The sequence below is a fragment of the Cornus florida genome, unplaced genomic scaffold (genome assembly GCF_030987335.1).
Source record: "Cornus florida cultivar Cherokee Brave unplaced genomic scaffold, ASM3098733v1 CherokeeBrave_3.0.0_Hap2_Chr08, whole genome shotgun sequence".
In the NCBI taxonomy this organism is placed as follows: domain Eukaryota; kingdom Viridiplantae; phylum Streptophyta; class Magnoliopsida; order Cornales; family Cornaceae; genus Cornus; species Cornus florida.
Genome location: NW_026775578.1, coordinates 38571608 through 38594597, shown reverse-complemented (window position 1 = coordinate 38594597; position 22990 = coordinate 38571608). Strand labels below are relative to the sequence as shown.

The 22990-nt window shown below is 35.2% G+C and overlaps 3 protein-coding genes across 3 annotated transcripts; all 3 read left to right on the top strand.

Moving 5' to 3' along the window:
- The first annotated feature begins 446 nt into the window (after positions 1-446).
- Positions 447-3708, top strand: LOC132271363 (F-box protein PP2-B13-like). Its single transcript, XM_059772717.1, has 3 exons — positions 447-1096; positions 2776-2894; positions 2991-3708. Exons 1-3 carry the CDS (start codon positions 749-751, stop codon positions 3490-3492), a joined length of 969 nt encoding a protein of 322 aa, XP_059628700.1. The 5' UTR covers positions 447-748; the 3' UTR covers positions 3493-3708.
- An 832-nt stretch (positions 3709-4540) lies between these two features.
- On the top strand, positions 4541-7055 carry LOC132271361 (F-box protein PP2-B11-like). Its single transcript, XM_059772715.1, has 3 exons — positions 4541-5004; positions 5993-6114; positions 6216-7055. Exons 1-3 carry the CDS (start codon positions 4711-4713, stop codon positions 6811-6813), a joined length of 1014 nt encoding a protein of 337 aa, XP_059628698.1. The 5' UTR covers positions 4541-4710; the 3' UTR covers positions 6814-7055.
- A 2596-nt stretch (positions 7056-9651) lies between these two features.
- On the top strand, positions 9652-14322 carry LOC132271362 (putative F-box protein PP2-B12). Its single transcript, XM_059772716.1, has 3 exons — positions 9652-10098; positions 13464-13585; positions 13681-14322. The coding sequence occupies exons 1-3, from the start codon at positions 9799-9801 to the stop codon at positions 14156-14158; spliced, it is 900 nt and encodes a 299-aa protein (XP_059628699.1). The 5' UTR covers positions 9652-9798; the 3' UTR covers positions 14159-14322.
- The last annotated feature ends 8668 nt before the right edge of the window (positions 14323-22990 follow it).

Here is a 22990-nt window from a genome sequence, read left to right as displayed (position 1 = left end):
CCGCACTGCAGTATTTGTTTGGATTTTGTGATTTTTTTAAATATTAAAGATTCGCCGAAAGAGAAATGTTGAAGATTGAAAATGTGATGGAAATTAACAACGCATTTGTTTGTGGTAAAGTCAAAAGTGTAAAAGAATATCTTATATTTTTTGAAAAAATGGAAAAGAATATAATATTTTGATTTTTTTGAAAGATTATATTCCTTTTTTTTTTTTTAATACATGAATGGTCATTTGGTTATATATATATAGTATATATATATATGTGCAATGTCAATTTTTAGTTAGGACAATTATACAAATATAAAATTCTTTCTACACAAAATTAAAAATAACTAAAAAAAATTAAAAATTCAGCGGGGGCAGCTGCCCCCACTTGTCCCTGCGTGGCTACGCCAGTCTGCCAGTGATTTTATGATATGATTTGGTGGGTAGCTAAGAAGCTTCTTTGCACGCAAAGCAGATTAAAGTGGTTTTCTGAGTCCTTCGACGAAGACTCAAGTGGTGAAGCTTTTCGAACGAATTTTCTGGGAAATATACGCATGTATATATCTATGTATATATATAACACGCTTTACTCTATTGTTTGTCCTTGGTAATAAGAGTGTGTATACTGTTTAATAATTGACTTTGATTCAACGCGGTTACGAGGGTAACGAAGACTCAAGGGTGAAGATTGCTCATACATACATACATACATACATATATATATATATATATTGCTGTGTTATGTACTCTATACTTGTATATGCACATCAGAGTGTGGAGAGAGAGGAGAGTTCTAAAGAGAGAAAAGATGGGAGCAGAGACCAGCAGAAATCAATGTCCTGCGACGGATATCAACGCATTGCCGGAGAATTGCATAGCGAACGTGTTGTCTCTGACGTCTCCTCTGGAGACTCTCGGGCTTTCGTTGGTGTCATCCACTTTCCGGTCGGCTGCGAAATCCGACCCAGTTTGGGAGAGATTTCTGCCATCAGATTATCAGGACATCATTTCTCGAGCGTTCGATTCTTCTCAGCCTGTTTTCACATCCAAGAAAGAGCTCTATCGCTACCTCTCCACACATCACCTCATCATCGACGGTGGCTCCAAGGTAAAATATCGAAATATACACTGCATGATTATACTTGAATGATGTGTAATTTAGGGATATATGTGGGTTTAGGGTTTTATATATTCAAAACTTAAATGCGTTTAAACTTTATGCCTTTAATTAATATTATATATTATATACATGATTGTAGAAATACGTGGAAAATATGTTCAAGAATTTAAATGTTTTAGACTTTAGGGTTGAAAACATATCCAAAATTTTAATGGGATTAGAAATGAATGAAAATTCTCTCCTTCAAAATTTCGACATATCAAATGCAATTATGGTTGAATGAAGTCGAATGCCTAACCTCCTTCCCGGTGACCGGCTTTCTACACAGCCCCTATTGGTTCTAAGGTAAAATTTCAACATATCAAATGCAATTAGCTCTATATGTGTTTGTTTGCCTGAGCCTCCCCTTGCTTGATTGAGCGGGAAAAATGTGTGCGCAACTCCAAGGGTTCAAAGGTAATCCAGCTAGAAATGAAAGAAAATTATCTCCTTCAAAATTTCTTAAGTGTGCATAGAAATTATTACAGTATAAATTTATAGGTTGTGACCAGATGACATGGGGTGTCGGTTTAGGAAAATTAGAAAAAGCCCAAACTTTTGTCATTATTTTACACGCACAAGTAGCTCTAGATTCAGAAACCGCGCCCTCACGTACTGACAAAGAACACCCGAATTTTCACATTTGTCAGTCGAGCTTTTACCATTATACCAAGCAATATAATATTAGACTTATTATACTGCACAAGATCCATATAATGTGAATAGAAATTGACTTGATATTTGAAGGTCGAAAATGGAACTGGTGTCCTAATAAACGTGGCAGTCATATCTGTTAAAAAGTATCTCCTTGTAGATATTTAGCTTTAGACTGGAAGACGAAACAGGGCATCTTAAATTGGGGAGAGGAGACTTCCAAATCATTGTAGACACCGGAATTCTTAATTTTCAAACTATAAGTTCGCAACAAGTTGAACACTTCACAAATTATTTGCAAGTGTGATCAAATTTGGTTCAAAATGGAACCAACAAGTATTTCGAATAGAGTTGTTGTGAGAGTGAAGGTGGATACTGGCCATTGGCATATTCCGTCTCAGGGCTTTGCTTACCAGATGGAAAAATAAACTACTTGTCTGCTTCTGTTTCCTTTGCTTCCCTCTACTTGTTTGTTTAATTCTAATAACCAAATATCTAATTTTTCAGTTAGTGACCGCAAGTCTCCCAGTATGTTGTATCACTAGTTAATTACGGATAATCATTTATAATCTTCAAATAGAGATGCCCGTGCTTATGTTTATGCTCACACGATGCCTAGTACCACAAATTTCGGGTTGGTTATTAGTCCGTCTGTGTTGCAAAACGTCCTGTCAAAAGCCATCTTTGCTTGTGATCGCAGATTCGTGTTATTCATTAATGTTGCACAGCATGTAATTCTTGTTAACTTTGTTTTGTACCTTTGAGTTGAATCATATGATTCACAGGGGTGAGTCCTCTGTTCTGTTTTGGAGCTTTCTTTTTCTCTATCTACTACTCTTCAACATTATGGTCACTATAAGCAGTTGAGAATTTCCACTTGGATGGTTGCAATCTACTCTATACACATTGTTTTCTTCAGTGTTCATTTTCTTACATATATATATATCTAACTCCTCACTGGTGGCATGAAGCAGAGTTTTACATTGGATAAACGGAGTGGGAAGAAATGTTTCATGTTAGCTGCAAGATGCCTCACAATTATTGGGAGTGATACACCTATGTGTTGGACATGGAGTTCTCTAACCGAGTCCAGGTCTATCTCTAACACTGTTGGTTATTTTCTTCGTTTGTTTTCTCAATCTACATATATGGTGTTAATAATTTAACAAGTCCAAATCCACAAAATCAGATTCACTGAGGTGGCAGAGCTTGTCAATGAACGTTTGCTTGAAATTCGTGGGAAGATAAGTACTCAGCTGCTATCGCCAGACACAACCTATGCAGCTTACCTTGTGTACAACTGGACGACAGAAGCATATGGATTTGAAACCCATCCGGTAGAGAGTTGGGTACGACTTAGTGGAAGTGAAGGAGAATTAAGGAGTTTTTGTCTGTCCGCTAATGGACGGCAGACGCGTAGTACTCGAACCCGTACTTTACCAGGGCGAATGGTTTTTAACGGCAGCACTACTATGCGGAGACCAAAAGTTGCTGTGGCAGGAGAAAGCAATGATCAATATCCGAAGCAGAGAGGGGATGGGTGGATGGAGATGGAGTTGGGTAAGTATCTCAACAAGGGCGGAGAAGATGGGGAACTAGAAATATGTTTGCAAGAAGTGAATGGCGGACACATGAAAAGTGGCCTCATTCTTCAAGGAATCGAAATCAGACCAAAGAATAATAGTAAATGAATGAATGAAAGAATGTCTATGTTTTTTTGCTGTTGGATCGAACTCAGGGTCCACGATGCGTTTTGCAGCATTCTTGTTCAGTTATGAGGTTTGAATAGCAGATAATTTGAGCTATGTTTGAGATTGTATGAACCATTATTCCTCAATGTTGCAATCATAATTCCACTATTCATGTTTGAAACTTTTCTTTTGAATTCATTGATATTTTATTGTTTATTCTGTTGGGAAAGATGACAATAAACAAACACAGCGGAATCATTCTTCTCCCTATATGCAAACAAATATAATATATCTCTAGTTTTATATGTGCTGAAAATAATAGAGAAACAATCAATCATACAAAGCCACAAGAACACAAGCAATTTTTTATGTGGAAAACTTCCCCAGTGTGAGGAAGAAAAACCACGGACCTAATCCAGTTAAAAACTCCACTATCAACCAAATAGTGGGTACACAAAGTCTTATCAACCAAATAGTGGGTACACAAAGTCTTTCTCTAATCGCAATTAGAGGTTACAATACATCTCATCAAGATATCAACAATCTTGGCAAAAACAAAGAGAATTGGAGAGAAAAATACCAAAACCCGGTTACTGTTCATGGGCACGAATCACTGTTCCAGAGTTCAAAATCCGATATCCACCGTTCAGATTTTAACTCATTGAGTTGTGAACCTTTCCTCCAAATTTCAGCTTGATCGGACCACGGAAGAAGCGGAATCGGATTTTTGATGAAATCTGGGCAGAATAGAAAAAACCAAAACCAAAACTCGGTTACTGTTCACGAGTACGAATCACTGTTCCCCAACTCAAAATCCGATCTCCACCGTTTAGATTTTAACTCATTGAGTCATGAATCTCTCCTCCAAATTTTAGCTCGATTGGACCACGGACAAAGCAGGATCGGTCGTTTGATGAAATCTAGGCAGACTAGGAAAACCTGCATTTTTCTTCTATTTCTTATGAAAACTACGGCTGATCTCTCTCCCTTTTTATTCCTCCCTAAAGAAGGAAATAAACCTAACATATTCTTGGATATTCCCATTATTCTCAATGTTTATTCTCACTGCTTACAAAGGACCATGACTTCCAAAAAAAAACACTTACTGACACATCAGTTTTAACGTTCATTCAACGCATACCTAGTGCCCTTCTGTCATTGTTGTGCTCTGTAGTCTGCACTTGTATATGCACATCAGACTGTGGAGAGAGAGAAGAGATGGCAACAGAGACTAGCAGAAATCGATGTCCAGTGACTGATATCAACGTATTGCCGGAGAATTGCATAGCAAACTTCTTGTCTCTCACGAGTCCTCCAGAGACTTGTCGGCTTTCGTTGGTGGCATCCACTTTCCGGTCGGCTGCGGAATCTGACTCAGTTTGGGAGAGATTTCTGCCGTCAGATTATCAGGACATGATTGCCCGAGCGTCCGAGCCGCCGGTTTTCGCATCCAAGAAAGAGCTTTATCTGAGTCTCTCCGATCATCCCCTCATCATCGATGATGGGACTAAGGTAAAATTTCAAGTTTCACACGGTATTCTTGATTGTGATTAGACTTGAATTATGTGTAATTTATGAAAATATGTTCAAGATTTTAGCAGGTTTAGGGTTTAGGTTTAATATATTCAATATTTTAATGTGTTTGGACTTTAGGGTTTAGAATATAGTTAATTTTTTTTTAATATGATTAGACATAATGATTGTGATCAGGCCAAATTCAAAATATCAAATCCAATCAGACAATTAGTTTTGTGGATTTTCAGGAAAGTGCTTTTTTTTTGGGGACAAAATATGTTTGAATTGATAACTAGTTCCTGTATATGTATGGAAAGTGATTTGTGGTAATTCTTTAATCTTGAATTGTGCATAGAAATTATTATAAATCTCATCATAATCATAAAATGTGGACAGAAGTAAACTTAAGAATGTGCATGGAAACTATATGTTCACGATCATAAATTGAAGGTTATAACCAGGTGACATGGGGTGTTGATATAGGAAATATACTAAAAAACAATACTTTACACACAAATGTTGCTCTAGATTCAGAAACCACAACCTCACATACAGACTCACATTCCCACACTTCTCAGTCGAGCTTTTACCATCATACCAAGCAATAGAATCTAATGATAATATTAGACTTATTATAGCGTGCAAGATCCATATACTGTAAATAGAAATTGACTTCAGATTGGAAGGCTAAACATGGGCATCTTCAATTGGGGAGACGATAATTCCAAATCACTGTAGATACCGGAATTCTTAGTTGTCAAACTATAAGTTAGCAACAATTTGAACACTCCCCAAATTATTTGCCAGTGTGATCGAATTTGTAGCGTTGGTTCTTTTTCTCTATCTACTACTATTTAACCATTATGGTCACTATACGCCGCATTGAACTAAATTTTGGGTAGTTGTAATCTACTTTATACACATTGTTTGCTTCAGTTTTCATTTTAATATCTCTCTCTAACTTCTCATTGGTGGCATTAAGCAGAGTTTTTCATTGGATAGAAGGAGTGGGAAGAAATGTTTCATGTTATCTGCAAGATACCTCACAATTATTTGGGGTGATACACCTGAGTATTGGAGATGGATTTCTCTACCGAACGAGTCCAGGTCTATCTCTCACGATGTGTTGTTCTTTTCTTCTTTTGTTTTCTCCAATCTAAATGTATGGTGTTAATAATAACTTAACGAGTCCAAAACCACAAAATCAGATTCACTGAGGTGGCGGAGCTTCTCCATGTTTGTTGGCTTGAAATTCATGGAAAGATAAGTACTCAGATGCTATCGCCAGACACAACCTATGCGGCCTACCTTGTGTTCAAGTGGGCAGCAAGAGTGATTGGCTTTAGATTCGAATACAAACCTGCAGAGAGTTGGGTACGACTCAGTGGGAGTGAAGGGCAATCAAGGAGTTTTCATCTGGATACCAATGGACGGCAGAGGCGTGAAAGGTGTGTTGTACCACGGCGAAGGGTTTGTCACCGCAACATTATCCGGAGGAGACAAGAAGTTGACGCGCTAAGAGAGAGTGGCCAATATCCAAAGGAGAGAGGGGATGGGTGGTTGGAGATGGAGTTGGGTGAGTATCTCAACAAGAGTGGAGAAGTAGGGGAACTAGAAATATGTTTGCAAGAAGTGAAGGACGGCAACTGGAAAAGTGGCCTCATTCTTCAAGGAATTGAAATAAAGCCGAAGATTAGTACTCCTGTCCAAAATAGATGGGTAATTAGTGAAGGACGGCAACTGGAAAAGTGGCCTCATAAGTACCCAACTATTAAAGTATTCAACTATTTTGGGATAGATAAATGAAATAAAGAATGAATATATTTGTAGCCACCGATTGAAGTGGCCGATTAAACCTAATTGTTCATGCTATGTGGTGTATTATGATGCGCTTGCAGCCTTCTTCTTGTTCTGTACGAGCCATTTGGGTTGGTGAACTTTGTGTATTATGAGGTTTGAATAGCAGAAAATTTGAGCTATGTTTGGGGTCTGTATGAACCATTTGGGTTGATATAGATTTCTTTCTCTTTTTTTTCTTTTTTTTTTTTTTCTTCCTAAAATCAAAAATAAAAATCGAACTCCAGTTATGTGACTGCTGCTTCAGTAGCAACATTTGAATGCTGTATCTGATCATTAAATTAAATGATACCCTAATGGTTATGATCTAGATCCAACAAGAACTATTGTTCTAAATTTAAAATATTATTAAAAGGATATTTGCAGTTGATTCAACCTGGTTTTAGTGGGATTTTATCACTCAAAATTTAGCGTATTTTTATGATATATATATATATATATATATATATATATATATATATATATATGAGTCCTGATCACTTGTTCAACTGCTTGTCATTTTTTTAAGTACTACGAACTATTCTAGATATTTTTAAGGGTTAATTACAACGACACCCCCTAAAGTTTGTCGTATTGACAGGCATATATAAGTTAATCATTTTTCGGATAATGAGACCTCCTGAAATTTGATAAAGTTGACAAAACACCCCTTAACACCATCTGTACACCGATACTTTAAAAATCGACCAATTTACCCTTTGACTTGTCAATTAAATCATTGAGATTTTGAAATTACAAATTTAACCTTCTAAGTAATTTTAATTAACTAAACTTACCATTCATCACTATACCGTTTACATACACCGAATACACATATATGCGTATATATATACACTACATCGAGGAAGATCTAAGTACCGAGGTTGAAACCTGGGGTTCGCCCTCTATTTCGATGATGGTGGCGATATTTTAACAACTCCAAATAAGGGCTTTACCATATTTCTAACTAAGAACAGTAATCGGAAAAAGATTTGAGATTGGAAGAGAGAGGGCGGCCGAAAGTCCCATAAGTCGAAAAATAACAATTCTGCATCAAAGGATACAACTGAGGCGCCAAAGTCACCCAGCATGTGATAGTCTTCAGTTTTTGTTTTGGGAGTGAGGACATCTCCTATATATATATATAGAGAGAGAGAGAGAGAGAGAGAGAGAGAGAGAGAGAAGAAGAGGGTGGTTGCCACCTCCACTGGCGGCACACTACCATAGCCACCATCACCAACGCCTCTCTCTCTTCCCTCTCTTCTTCACAGCCCCGCTACACCTACACCCACACCCACACCCACGACCACCATATTACAGCCCCACCACCACCACATCACAAACCAGCCACCACCACATCACACCCCCGCCACCACTCCACGGCCCAACCATACCCGCCACCACTCCACTGCCCAACCTCGCCACCCATCACCACCACCAATCCACAACCCCATCACAACCATCCCCACCATCACTTCGAAGAAATGGAGGAGCAATTGGTGGTGGAATAAAGGTTGCCAAACCACCATCTTTGCGCGCAATCCCTCTCTGCGAACCATAAATTTCCATTGCTCTGACAAAATTGAAGCCCCGATATCTTTACTGCCTCGTGCTCGTTGACCCTAATTCAAACCCCAAAACCCTAATTTCGACACCGAAACCCATGGCGATGATACCGCGATAGAGGACGGTAGAGCCTTCGAGCTTGAGAATGGAGCTAAAGGTTGGCCGGAGTGAGAGGTTTGAAGATGGGCACGAATACCCATTTGTCTGCATGCAGATTTTGAGGGTGTCGACTAGGAACAGGCGTTCGACGGATTCGGCGACTATGATGATGGTGAACAGTGAGCTTTCCAAGCTCACTCTGATAGTGTCAAAGGAAATCGAGGAGATCGGTGGGTTGAAAGGGTAAAGATAGAGAGCAAACCTATGATTTTTTTTTCCCTAAATGGAGAAACCTTTTATTTAAAAAAGGGCAATTCTGTCATATACATATTTTTGATATTTTAGATTAATAATTGATATTTTATTGAAGGGCAATTTTGTCTTTTCATAACTTTTAAGGGTTTGTTTGAATTAAATTTCTGACAGGGGTGTGAGTGTTAAAAAAATGGCTAACTTATATATGTCTGTCAATACGACAAATCTGGGTGTCATTGTAATTAATCGTATTTTTAATTTCCAAAATTTATACTACCCATTATACAAAAATAAAAAAAATAAAAATTATTATTTTTCTTCTCTCTCTTTTTTCCTTCCAATTATTTTGACAAGTCAAAGAAATCTGAAAGCATCACAAGGATTTCTCAGGATCAAAATCGTTATCTTAATCAAAACATAGATTACGAGAGATCTAACACAAGGAATGCAAATTTTGATCCATACACTATCTGCTTAGAGTCGTATAAAGGTCAAACCTTTCCTACATTACAATGAAAATGATAGAAAGCTATTAACAAAAATAAACAAATATGTTAATAATATTTTCTCAAAAATTGAATATGGCTGAAAAATATTTCGAATTCAAATATTGATTAATATGAGACAATTTTTTTAATTTTTTATTTTTAATGTTAAGTTTAGGAAATTTTAAATGGGAGAAAAATGGTTTTATAAGATTAAAAAAAATAATAATAATAAAATAAAATATTGGTTTGGAATGGTTATCGTAAATTGTGTTCATATGAAATTTATTCAAATTTTAGGGGAGGGTAGTGTAATTTATCCAAAATTTTATACTTCTGACGTGCGTTAAAAACTCAACGACCTTATCGACATATTGCAAACACATCACAAACGCTTTAAACACGGTTTTAATCGTCTGTCATTATGAAAAACCTAACGGCGAAGATTGCAATCTTATATGATATTATATATATATATATATATAGACACACACATTATGTTCTGTAGTCTGCGCTTGCATATGCACATTAGAGTGTGGAGAGAGAAGAGATGGCAACAGATACCAACAGGAATCCATGTCCGGAGACCGATATCAACGCATTGCCGGAGAATTGCATAGCCAACTTGTTGTCTCTGACGAGTCCTCCAGAGACTGGCCGGCTCTCGTTGGTGGCATCCACTTTCCGGTCGGCTGCGGGATCTGACTCAGTTTGGGAGAGATTTCTTCCCTCAGATTATCAGGACATAATTTCCAGAGCGTCCGATTCTTCTCAGCCCGTGTTGGCATCCAAGAAAGAGCTTTATCTCCGCCTCTCCGATCATCCCATCGTCATCGATGGTGGGAGTAAGGTAAAATTTCGACTTTCACACTGTTCTTGATTGTGATTAGACATGAATGATATTATAATTTATTGTTCCTGTGGTAGATATGTTCAAGATTTTGTTACCGATTGTGATTAGACATGATGTGTAATTTACTCTTTTGTGGGAATATATTTTCAAGATTTTATGAGTTTAGGGTTTAGGGTTAATATATTCAAGATTTTAATGGGTTTAGGGTTTAAAATTTTAATGGGATTAGACATGAATAATTGTGATCATGCCAAATTCTCTCCTCCAAAAGACCAAACTATCAAATGCAGCAATTAGTTTTGTGGATTTGTAGGTGGGGAATTTTTCTTATTATTTCCATTATATATCTATATTTTTATTAAAGTTCTAATACTGACCCTACTAAATATTTTTTATGTATATACTCACCACCACTAAGTTTTAGTCCATTAAAAAAATTAGTAATCAACATGTCAATGGTAGAGCCCGTGTTGACTCGTAACCTTCGAGAGCAAAAGCTCTAAACCCCCCCCCCCACCAAATGGGTTGTCCTGCCCTAATTTTGCTAAAATTCCGATTTAGAATCGGGGTAGAATCGTACACTCCACAAAAGAAGGTTGGGATACAAAATAAGAAAGACACGATTGGAGGCTCACCTAGCTATGAAGGAATGGGAAAATGGCTTCGCTGCATTTCGGCCGCCACCTAAACCACCGGACTAAGTGATGATGATATACGGGATGCATCTTTCTTTTCTTTTTTCTGGATGCCGACAAGCATGTGGTAGTTTCCATCGCTGTTGTCTGCCTCCTCTCATCTGTTCTTTTTGTGAAATATTCCATCGTTGTTGGCTGCTACCTTCTTTTGGTGGAGGATTGCTGGGTTACTAGGCCTCACAATAAGTGGGCTTAAGGTTGTGACTCATGTTACCTGGCTGTTTGGGTTTCTTCGGCCCAAAAATGTAATTATTGTCTCTCTTTATAAAAAATTTGCTTAACATTCCAATAAATAAATAAAGTCACTGCACGGCATCATTATCCTCCTCTAGAATTGATTTTTTTTTTTTTTTTTGGCCTTTGAAAAGTTTGCTTCAGCCCATACACCTCGGTTGGAATTATTTTTCCATTATTATTTTTATTTTATATTATATTCAGAAACTTGAAACATTAAACATAAATTCAAACACACTACCAACTTGACTATTATACTCTTTTGATTTAAGTATAATTATAAATATATATAATATTTTTGCTCGAGTTGGGTTTCGGGCTTCATTCATATCCACCCAAGCCCAGCCCGAATTGAATTCGAGCTCAAAATATATAATCCAAGCCCAAATCGAAATTATAAAAACATTGTCCAAGCCCACAAAATTTCGGATTGGGCTCGCCCGAGTTGCAGCCCACTTCTAACTAAACCGGGTCAATTGCAAAGTCTAAAAAAACTTGCCCACCTCATTTGAATGAAACTCTACTTCTTAGTTCTTTGGCCAAACTTTGTCGGATATCTATAGATAACGCAAGTTCAAGAGCTTTGAAGCTTGCAATGCTTGCTTGACAGAGAGAGTCACTCCGATTAGTGATTAAAAAAGCTACCCGCATTTGGAATAGTATGTGTTAAGCATATAGTGATAGCCCTAATTATGATCCAGGATCAATTATCATCTAGAGTATGATTGGGACATGCAGTAGTAGAACCCGCTGAACCAGCCTTACTTCCAAACCTTCGGTGGACCTTTATTCTCTTATGATCTTATGATTTTAGCTACTTGTTGACTTTTTCATTTAGTTTGTGTTTTTTTGTTTGTATTTTTTTTTCAAACGAAGAAAATATGGAGGCATATTTAATTATATACCGTATATTCAGAAAATTAAGTATATTTAATGACATTGAAAATGTGATGCAATCTTTTCAATAGCATTTTCAAATGGTGAAAACTAATCGTATACAATTATAATTGTATTGAATGGAAATATTGCCAATCAACATTTACATATTTGTATTATCATCTTTTCCCCAAAATTCTTGTCCGTCACTGCAGGAAGGTGCTTTTTTGGGAGAAAATATGTTTGAATTGTAGTTCCTGTAGTGAAGCATGCATATGTGTAGGGAATTAATTTATGGTAATATCTTTATCATGAACTGTGCATAAAAGCTATTATAAATTTATAATCATAAACTGTGCATAGAAGCTATTTATTAGAAATTCTATGTTAGTAATCATAAATGGAAGACGGCAGAGGAAAATTATACAACCTCTTAACTTTCGAAATTATTTTTCTGACTACTTTCGATTCAGAACCTACATCCTTACCTTCAGATTCAGAACCCGTAATAAATTAAAGGTTGTAACCAGGTGAAATGGGGTGTAGGTATTGGAAAATTACAAAAACACTAACTTTTAACATTATCTTACACACATAGGTTGCTCAAGTTTTAGAAACCCCTCAGACTAAGAACCCACATTCTCACACTTGTCAGTTGAGCTTTTACCATCATACCAAGCAATTATCATAATATCAGACTTATTATACTGTACAAGATCCATATAGTGTGAATAGAAGTTGACATGAGATTGGAAGTCGAAAATGGAACTAGTGTCCTAATCAACATCGCAGCCATATGTCTTTCTAGATATTTAACTTTGGATTGGAAGGCTAAACACGGGCATCTTGACCAGACTTCCAAATCACCATAGACACCGGAATTCTTAATTGTCAAACTATAAGTTCCAACAATTTGAACACTCCCCAAATTATTTCCAAAATGTGATCAAATTTGTTATGAGTGAAGGTGGATACGGGAAATTGGGATATTCTATCTCAGGGCTTTGCTTACCGGCATTTGAAGAAAAAACTATTTATCTGCTTCCATTCCCTTTGCTTCCTCTACTTGTTTGTTTAATTCTAATACCAAATATCTATTTTTTCAGTTAGTAGTAGCTGCAAGTCTCCCAGGATGTTGTATTACTAGTTAATTATGTATAATCATTTATTGTCTTCAAAAAGAGATGCCCTTGAATCACATGCGCATATGTTTACGCTCACACGATGTCTAACACAACAAATTTTTGGTTGGTTATGAATCCAGCTGTTTGCGTGTTATTCATTAAGGCTGCATAGCATGCAATTCTTGTTTACTTTGTTTTTTTTACCTTTGAGTTGAATCATACGATTCACATGGTGGAGTCGCCGGTTCTGTTATGGAGCTTTGGTTCTTTCTAGTCTTATTCTGTCTACTACTATTTAACATTGTGGTCACTGTAAGCAGCATTGAGCTGAATTCCCTTTTGGGTGGTTGCAATCTACTCTATCTATAGACATTGTTTGCTTTAGTATTCGATTTCACATATATCTAACTTCTCATTGGTGGGTATTAAGCAGAGTTTTTCATTGGATAAATGGAGTGGGAAGAAATGTTTCATGTTAGCTGCAAGATACCTCACAATTATTTGGGGTGATACACCTGAGTATTGGAGATGGATTTCTCTACGGAACGAGTCCAGGTCTCTGTCTCACACTGTTATTCTTTTCTTCTTTTGTTTTCCCCATCTAAATGAATGGTGTTAATAATTTAACGAGTCCAAAACCACAAAATCAGATTCACTGAGGTGGCAGAGCTTCTCCATGTTTGTTGGCTTGAAATTCGTGGGAAGATAAGTACTCAGATGCTGTCACCAGACACAACCTATTCAGCTTACCTTGTGTTCAAGTGGGCAGAAAGAGTGACTGGATTTGGATTCGAAAACGGACCTGCAGAGAGTTGGGTACGACTCAGTGGGAGTGAAGGGCAATTAAGGAGTTTTTATCTGGATACTAATGGACAGCAGAGGCGTCGGACGGTTCGAACTGCACGAATGAGTACTATTTGGAGACCACAACCAACCGAAGGCAACAATGTTCCACCATATCCGAAGAAAAGAGGGGATGGGTGGTTGGAGATGGAGTTGGGTGAGTATCTCAACAAGGATGGAGAAGATGGGGAACTAGAAATATGTTTTCAAGAAGTGAAGGACGGCAACTGGAAAAGTGGCCTCATTGTTCAAGGAATCGAAATCCGGCCGAAGAATAGTAAATAAATGAAAATATATATTTGTAATAACTTTCCTTTGTTTTGGAATTGAATTGGCTGTTGGAACTTGGAACTTGGTGTCCTTGCTATGTGGTATATTATGCTGCGTTTTGCAGCCTTCTTGTTCAGTTATGAGGTTTGAATAGCATAAAATTTGAGCTATGTTTGGAAGCTGTATGTATGAATCATTTGGGTTGATGTACATAACATCTTTTTCTTTCTTTCTTTTTCCATTTTTTTTTTTTTTTTTAAATAAAAATAAAAAAAATTTGAACTTAAGTTATCTGACTGCTGCTTCTGTAGTAACGTTTGTTTGCGGCTTTTTATCAGATCATTAACTTAAATGATACCCAAATGGTGTTAATTTAGATCCGGCAAGAACTAACTATTTTTCTTTTTTTATAGCAGTGAGATATTACAAATGGAGCCTTTTCAATCAGAGGAAAGTTTTTTTTTACCAATCAAGACAAGTCATTCTATCAAATGAAGAGCAAATTCGCCCTGTCCCGCCTCTAATGTTTTTAATTTATAATTTTTAGGTTAGAGGTGTTTATTTTTTTTGCATCTCTCAATAGGTATTGATTTTTATTTTCTGCTGCAAATTTCGCTTATAATTTTATCAATAGGTCACTCATTTCCATTTATTTACCGTGATTTAAATTTATTATACTAAGTTAAACAGGGGAAGTTGGAGATAGTATACCGATTAAAAACCCCTTTTGAAGTAAGGGCGAAATTGGTGTAAATATTTTCCAACAAAGCGAAATAGGGACATGTCCAAGAACAAATAACCAAGCCCATCGTATATGAAGCCCAGAAGTCCAAGCCCAGCATCGAGTCACTCAGTCATTGTACTTATTATAAGAACAATTCTTACCATCGATATGGTAAGCAAAAATAGATTGAGAAATATCTCATAATATAAAATATTAAAAAACAAATCCAAGATTAAACCTAACATGATTCAAATCAAACTCTAATTCTCTCTCTCTCTCACTATCCTATCGCGAGATCAAATAAATATCATGGGCAAAATTCTCTGAATCTCTTTGGCTTAATTTTCAACTCTCTTTTTTTTTTTTTTTTTTTTTTTGATGGAGTGTTTTGCATGAATTGCACTTACCATTGCAAATTTTTGCACCTACAAGTTTGAAAATATATTTCACAAGATATGGTAGGCAATTGGTATAGGTAATAGGAAATATATATCTAACATATACAATATATAGTAGGCAATTGGTATTTGCACCTACAAGTTTGAAAATATATTTCCAACATATACAAGATAGAGTAGGCAATTGGTATAGGTAATAGGGAAACATATTTCCAAACGTATACAAGATAGGCAATTGGTACAGGTAATAGGCACATATTGCCCCATTGAAAATTTTATTTTTGGTATCATATACCTTTTTTATTTTTTATTTATTTATTTTTTTGAATTATATACTTATAAAATTTTTAAATTGTTCACACTAAAATTTTAAAAAAAAATTTATTATTGCCCCCACATAATGGTTAGAATTTATTTTAATTTTGATATTGTTACAGGTTGCCCCTCTCACATAGGTTTTAGTGTTACAGTTTGCAGCCTATTTTGATCTTATTGTCAAAGTGAAATTCATTCAACAGTAAATATTAGATGTGCTTATCTTGATCCTATTGCCAAGTGAGTTAATTCAACAAGTAAATATTGAATGCACCAGGCGCGTCATGTCAATAATATACCCATCCAATGAAATATAATAAATAATTTCGTTATCAGTAATTTTATAAGTAGGTGAATCAATTTTTTTTGAAATAACGCATTATCATCAAATGAGTACATTAATGACATGGTGCACCGCTGTACTCAATCTATAATCGGAGGTTGGTGAGGTTTTTGAGTGAAGCCATATAATTAGAAATTCTATTTATTATATATTTTTGCCCTTTTCGCATATAATAGCAACTCCAACGCAGACCGGCTCTGGTGATTTGGGCTCATTTTAGCGACCCAACTGCTCCATTGTGGGTAGCTAAAACTAGGCCAATTGGGGTATTGGTTGCTGTTTTCGGCGACCCTGTTAGTGAGCGCGGGCCTGCCATGTAGGCCCGCCTGTATTTTCTTTTCTTTTTTTAATTCTGACCCAAGTTACTATTTAGCCCAGATTTTGAATTTGAAGGTCATGTTTGCCTGAAATAATACCCAAAAATCGGATTTTTGAGTTATTTTAGTCTCTCTCTTTTTTATTTTTTTTTCTCAAAATAATTGAACCAAAGAGCCGTTAAGACACTGTTTGGCTGACAAAAACAGTGCCTTAAAGGCTTTTTTGGGCCAAAAAAGTTTTAAAAATGGAGAAAAGTGCTTTTTTTTTTTTCTTTTTTTTTTTTTTTTTAGATATTCCTATTGTATTTTTATCGTATTGTTTTGATTTTCATAATTCATAATAAATATTATATTGTTTAATTTTTTTTGTAAAAAATATTAATATTTTTTAAGAGCGAAAATGCACCATTGGAGTATATGCAATACCTAAAATTTGAAAATTTTAAAACACTGACGTAATTATGAAAAATGCTGACATGATTATTAAAAAAATGCTCATACGACAAATTCGGAGAACTTAATTTTAGAAATTCCATTAAAAATGCTCTAAGTCAACTTTATATTAGCAATTCTATCGTGTCACCAGAGGGGTCTTCAAACTCAAACAGTTATTCTTCAAATGTAAGTCAACTTTATATTATATATATATATATATATATGGCAAGTTACTTGTATTTTAATTTCATTTTTGTTACTTATTGTTTCATTGCGTTTTTCGTAGACGAGAACCAACAGAGAGAGAAGACGAGGGAGGACATTTTTATCTTCAAGCAAAAACCTTCTTTCCCTTTTGTTATTTTATCATGTATTTTTTTTTTTTTTTTTTGGCCTTTTTGACTTTTCTTTTTGACCCGACAATCAATTTATGATGTACGTTGACTTTTACTTATTTATATAATGACCCCTCCCCAAACTAAATTCTTATAAAATTCTCAAAAAGATGCATTTTGTCCGGCCAAATTTCAAAAATACTTGCGCATTTTTATCCTTCTATTGGATCCCACAATATTTTTAAACAAATTTAAAAGTCAACAAAACAACAACAGGCATGTAAATTAGTTAATTTATTTGTTATTTTTCAATTAACATTTTTCGATTGTCTTTGACTATAAAACTATATTAGCTTGGAACTAGTTAGAAAGGTTAATTAGTATTTAGGTTATTTTATCAAATTTAGAAGACTTTTATTAAATAAAAAATAAAAAGATTAATGGATACATTTATATATTTATATATCTATATTTATTTATATTATTTTAGCAAGTGATTAAGATCGTAGAGTCTAATTTTGTGTTTTTAAGTCAAACTCGACTCATCTATCTTGTTTAATCTATTTTGAGTTTAATCTCAAGTACATTATCAAGCTCGAACTTGAGGTCCAATGGATAATTTTTATTACAAATTATAATGAAAGAGTTGGATTTACAAGCGTGTTCATGAACACTTACCATTAGCACGTTTACAAAATGAGTTCAAATTCGAACCCTTTTATTAATCAAACAAATTTGAACCAAACGTTAATTTCATTGAGTTCGAGTTGTTCAAGAACGGATCGGTTCTATTTTCTACTTATGGTTGGGCTTTGGAGTACCAAAGACTTTTTATCTTTGGAAGTAAGCGTGTGGTAAAAGTAATTATAATGTTATATGTATAGTGTGAATCCCACAATATATTTTTAGAAGAAAATTTAAAGTCATTACAGCTAGGTGTGTAACAACAATAGCTGTGTGAATTAGTTAATTTATTTGTTATTTTTCAATTAACATTGTTTTTCGATTGTCTTTGATTAACTAGATTAGCTAGTAACTAGCTAGAGAAGTTTATTAGTATTTAGGGTATTTTATTAAATTTGAAAGACTTTTATATACGGAGTATTATTTTAGCAAGTGATCAAGGTCGTCGAGTCTAATTTTGTGTGTTCAAAGTCAAGTTCGACTCCTTTCTATCTTGTTTAGTTTATTTTGAGTTTATTCTCGAATATATTATCAAGCTCGAGCTTGAGGCCTAATGAATATATAAAATTTAATTACAAATTATAATGAAAGAGTCAGTTTTACAAGACCTTTTTTTTTTTTTTTGTGGGAAGGTAAAATATATAGGATTTACAAGAATGTTCATGAACACTTATCATTAGCACATTCACAAAATGAGTTCAAATGCAAACCCCTTTATTAATCAAACAAGTTTGAGCCAAAACGTTAATCTCATTGAGCTCGAGTTGTTTGTGAATTGAATTGATTATATTTTTTACTTATAGTTGGACTTTGGAGTACCAAAGACTTTTTATCTTTGGAAGGAAGCTGGTGGTACAGTTGCATGAAAAACACTATCATTAGCACATTCACAAAATGAGTTCAAATTCGAACCCTTTATTAATCAAACAAGTTTGAGCCAAATATTAATCTCATTGAACTCGAGTTGATCGTGAATGGAATCGATTATATTTTTTTACTTATAGTTGGGCTTTGGAGTAGCAAGGACTTTTTCTCGTTGGAAGGAATCTGGTGGTACAATTGCATGAAAATCAATTATAATGTTATATACCACCATTGCATGAAAAGCAATTATAACCTTATATGTACAATATTGTGGATCCCACAATTTTTTTTTTTAAAAAGAAAAAAAAAAAAATTAAAGTCTTAGCTTTTGACAACGGACAATACAACTAAGGTGTGTGAATTAAGTTTTTTTTTTTTTTTTTCCCAGCAAATACAAGAGACTACATACATAGAACCAAAGGTACAAGCAGGCAAGGCAAAACATAAACACACCACATTACAAGAAACAGGAGCAAAAACAAAAAGACCCAAAAGAGACTGAAACCCCACAAGAGCAGGAACGTGGATTGGACTAAAGGCCCAGCCAAATAGACCCATTGAAGAGGAGGCCCACGCACAATAACCAGAAGCTTCAGCCGGACCCACTGCCGCACACCCAGCGTGAACCAAACGCCAACATAATGACGTCAGCATGATGCAAGAACCGGAAAACACCACCGGCATCGGAAAACACCATAAGCATAGGAGACCTTGAGAACGAGACACCAGCTGCAACGACCAAGACGGTAACCACCAAGCCGAAAACGAGTGAGAATTATCCCACAAAGGGATTTGAGAATAAAATGCTTGGCCAAAAGAAAGCCAATAAGGAGCAAGGGTTTCCTGGACAGAGTTAGGCAGAGTGCTCCCAAGAGTGAACGCAGCATGGCCATGATCAAGCAGCAAAGAGATCGGAAAACGCCAGTACAGAGGAACCACAGCCCCATCGAGGCCGGCATGAACGGTATCAGCGGGATGGCGGCGGGGAATTCTCAACCACACCAAGACCCAACACAGAGACACGAGAAGACCCCGGGCAAGGACAAACGCAGGCAACAAACACAAACCCACCAAAAGAAAAGCAGCAGCAACACCCACCCAAACCACATAGACCACAGCAACCGATGGAACGCCAACCACCGGTGGACCCAAGGAAACCCAATCGAACACCGAGACGAAACAAACACCAACCCAACACAGAGCTAGAAGGAGAACTAAAGAAGAAACAACGAACCCAATACCGGGATCAAAGGGAAAGGTCGACAAAGAAGAGCCACGAGGGAGGGGAGATGGCAAGGAAGCCATCCCCGCAAACCACGACAGCAAAACAAAAGCCCTAACTCTGATGAACAGAGAGACTGTTACAGTGAACAGAGACTGCTACAGTGAGTAGAACATGCGAGAACTTTAGATAGAAACATAAACATAAACATAAATCGTTCACGATTTATTGACATGAACAAAGGAGCTCAATCGAGCTCTGCCAACCTAAGCTCGATCTTGGTTGGGCAAAGCTCGAGCATTTGCTTGTTTGTAACAAGTGAAGTCTGGGGACCATTTTATTTGATATTTTTCAATTAACATTTTTGGATGGTCTTTGATTATAACTAGATGAGCTACGTCTTTGATTATAACTATATGAGCTAGGAACTAATTAGAGAGGTTAATTTGTAGTAAGGTTATTTTATCAAATTTGGAAGACTTTTATTAAAAAAATAATAAATAAATAAATTAATGGATATTAATGAACTAGTGGCCTAATGGTATCAGTCTCTTACCTTCTAAAGAGAGATCAGGGCTTCAAGTCTCAGAAGAGATAAATGTGTGTGAGTACCAATTAAGGAAAAAAAAAAAAAAAACTAATATATATATATATTATTTTAACAAGTGATCAAGATCGTCGACTCTAATTTTGTGTGTTCAAGTCAAGCTCGACTCATTATCAAACTTGAGCTTGAGGCACATGAAAAAAAAATGTAATTACCAATTATAATGAAAGAATCACACTTATCACTAGCACATTCACAAAAATGAATTCAAATTCAAACTCCTAACGTTAATCTCGTTTAGCTCGAGTTGCTATAACTCTGGAATACCAAAACATTTTTTATCTTTGGAAGGAAGTGAGTGGCGATGGTCCTTCAAACGTGACACTTAGGACTCCAAGCCCGCACAATTTGACTTACGCATTGAAAGGTTGTTTTTAGGGTAGTTTGCAAGGGGTAAAAATCACCTCTAGTGAAATAATGTGCCATTTATTCCATTTTGAACTAAGTGGTCCAGAAATGGCCACGTCACTCATGTTTAGGATGCATGGTAAAAAAATATTAAGATACAGTAAGAAAATATTGGAATCCACTTTATTAAAATATATTTTACTTATAAAAATGAAGAAAATGAATTACTGGTGATCCTTGTCTGATTTGCAAGTCCACCACAATTATTGCATACTTAAAGTGGGTATGTTTGGCCTCAATTTTCCGTGTGAATCTCGCATGACAGGAGTGTAGGGTTCGTTTACATCATGGGCCTCACACAAGGCTTTGCCAAATAATCCTTTCAAATATCATTTTTTTTGTTTGTGGGCCCCAAGCGAATAATACTCTTTTTATTTGTTTTTCTCCACCTATGGCCTACAATATATATATATATATATATATATATATATATATATATATATATATATATATTGCATATAAATATATAAAAAAACAAATGTAGAAAATATGTTTAAAAAATTTTTATGAAAAAGATAATAATAATAATAATAAAATTGACTAACCAGTACCATACCATGGTGATGGTCAAATATTTTGCGATCTGATCCAAAAATTTAAGTTATTAGATAAGATAATACTCAACTCATATATACGCATTCACTTTCTCATCCGCAATTATTGTAAGACAAAGTCCTCCTTATAACTAAATCTGTCAATGGATTGGATTCTGATCTGAATCTGATCTGATTAGTCGAATATAGATTAAATAAAAAATTCGACAACCAGATTACGATCAAAATCCAATAACCCGTTAGTCTAACAAATCGAATATAGATTATGCTTAACTGATCCAAATATATATATATATATACTCCTATCAGATTTGTATTAGAATTTTGAAGGTAGCGCAAAAGAAAAAAAAAAAAGAAAAAAAAAATCATAATTTTATATGTATAATAGTGTGGTGTTCTCGCGTACGAATAAATCTCCTAATATACATGCTAATACTGACATAACATTTATTCATTAATAAAGAGTAAATAATTTCTTTTTCTTTTTCTTTTTTCTTCTATATTTTATTTATTTTTTGTTTTCTATCATTTTTTTTCCTAATCATTGTTTTTTATTCTCTTTTGCATTATTATTATTATTATTATTATTTTTTTTTTCTGTTTTTTTTTTTTTAATAAAAAATTACACATTTATCGGATTGGTTCAGATTATCAGATCGAATATTGGTTTATTAACAAATCAAATATAAATTCACTTATAAAAACTTTGTCAAATTATCAGATCGAGTAAAAAGACTGTATCAAATTTAAATTGCATCAAGCCAAATCTGTTCCAGATTTTTCCGCAGACCCTTCTGAGAGTTTATTTGTAACAGCTGACCCCTTTATTACGTTAACTCAATAAGGCTCTCCGAAATTTTCTGCAGACCCCTCTAAGGCCATCTACACCAGCCTCTTCAGATTTTGGCTCTCTAAAAACGCCACATCAGCTTTTCCAAGAGCCACATCAATAATTCCAAGAGCCACGTCAGCAGTTTTCGCTCTCCAGAAACATGCACTCCATCAGGCTCTCCAAATTTTCGCTCTCAAAAAAAAATAATAAAAAAAAATTAAAATAATTTTTTATTTTTTATTTTATTTTATTTTATTTTTTAACTTTTCCTAAATGGCTATATTTGTAACGGTTATATTTTTCATCTTATATAATGAAACTCATTTGCTCATCTGAAAATCATCACTATATTTATCTCTCTCCATTGTAGCAAAATATCATCATCCATCTTTTTCAATTTCGAAATTCGAATGACTTCGTCATCACAAGCTTTTCCTTTAGCTTACTCTAATTCTTCATCTTTCTCGTCATCCTCTTCGGAAGATGATCCTTTTGGGGCGTTGATTCAACAAGATCAAGACGAATTCTATGAGATTATGAATTCAGTTAGGCCAGAGATAGTTAAGCAAGTTTTTCCAATCCGTAAAAAGAAGCGGTACATTCATCATGATCGAGAAGGAAGCCACTATCAACTAATGAAAGACTATTTCAACAACAATTGCATATATCCACCGAAGTACTTTCACTGGCGATTCAGGATGTAACGAGAACTTTTTCTTCGTATCCTTAATGATGTCAAAGCTTATGATGACTACTTTGTCCAAAAAAAGGATGTGACTGGTCATCTAGGGTTGTCTTCTATACAGAAG

What these genes read in the sequence shown, in the direction of transcription:
- LOC132271363 (XM_059772717.1), top strand. Translation starts at nt 749, where the DNA reads ATGCACATCAGAGTGTGGAGAGAGAGGAGAGTTCTAAAGAGAGAAAAG. An exon ending in TCATCGACGGTGGCTCCAAG is followed by an intron (nt 1,097 to 2,775) that starts GTAAAATATCGA and finishes GGCATGAAGCAG; the next exon opens with AGTTTTACATTGGATAAACG. An exon ending in AGTTCTCTAACCGAGTCCAG is followed by an intron (nt 2,895 to 2,990) that starts GTCTATCTCTAA and finishes CCACAAAATCAG; the next exon opens with ATTCACTGAGGTGGCAGAGC.
- LOC132271361 (XM_059772715.1), top strand. Translation starts at nt 4,711, where the DNA reads ATGGCAACAGAGACTAGCAGAAATCGATGTCCAGTGACTGATATCAAC. An exon ending in TCATCGATGATGGGACTAAG is followed by an intron (nt 5,005 to 5,992) that starts GTAAAATTTCAA and finishes GGCATTAAGCAG; the next exon opens with AGTTTTTCATTGGATAGAAG. An exon ending in TCTCTACCGAACGAGTCCAG is followed by an intron (nt 6,115 to 6,215) that starts GTCTATCTCTCA and finishes CCACAAAATCAG; the next exon opens with ATTCACTGAGGTGGCGGAGC.
- LOC132271362 (XM_059772716.1), top strand. Translation starts at nt 9,799, where the DNA reads ATGGCAACAGATACCAACAGGAATCCATGTCCGGAGACCGATATCAAC. An exon ending in TCATCGATGGTGGGAGTAAG is followed by an intron (nt 10,099 to 13,463) that starts GTAAAATTTCGA and finishes GGTATTAAGCAG; the next exon opens with AGTTTTTCATTGGATAAATG. An exon ending in TCTCTACGGAACGAGTCCAG is followed by an intron (nt 13,586 to 13,680) that starts GTCTCTGTCTCA and finishes CCACAAAATCAG; the next exon opens with ATTCACTGAGGTGGCAGAGC.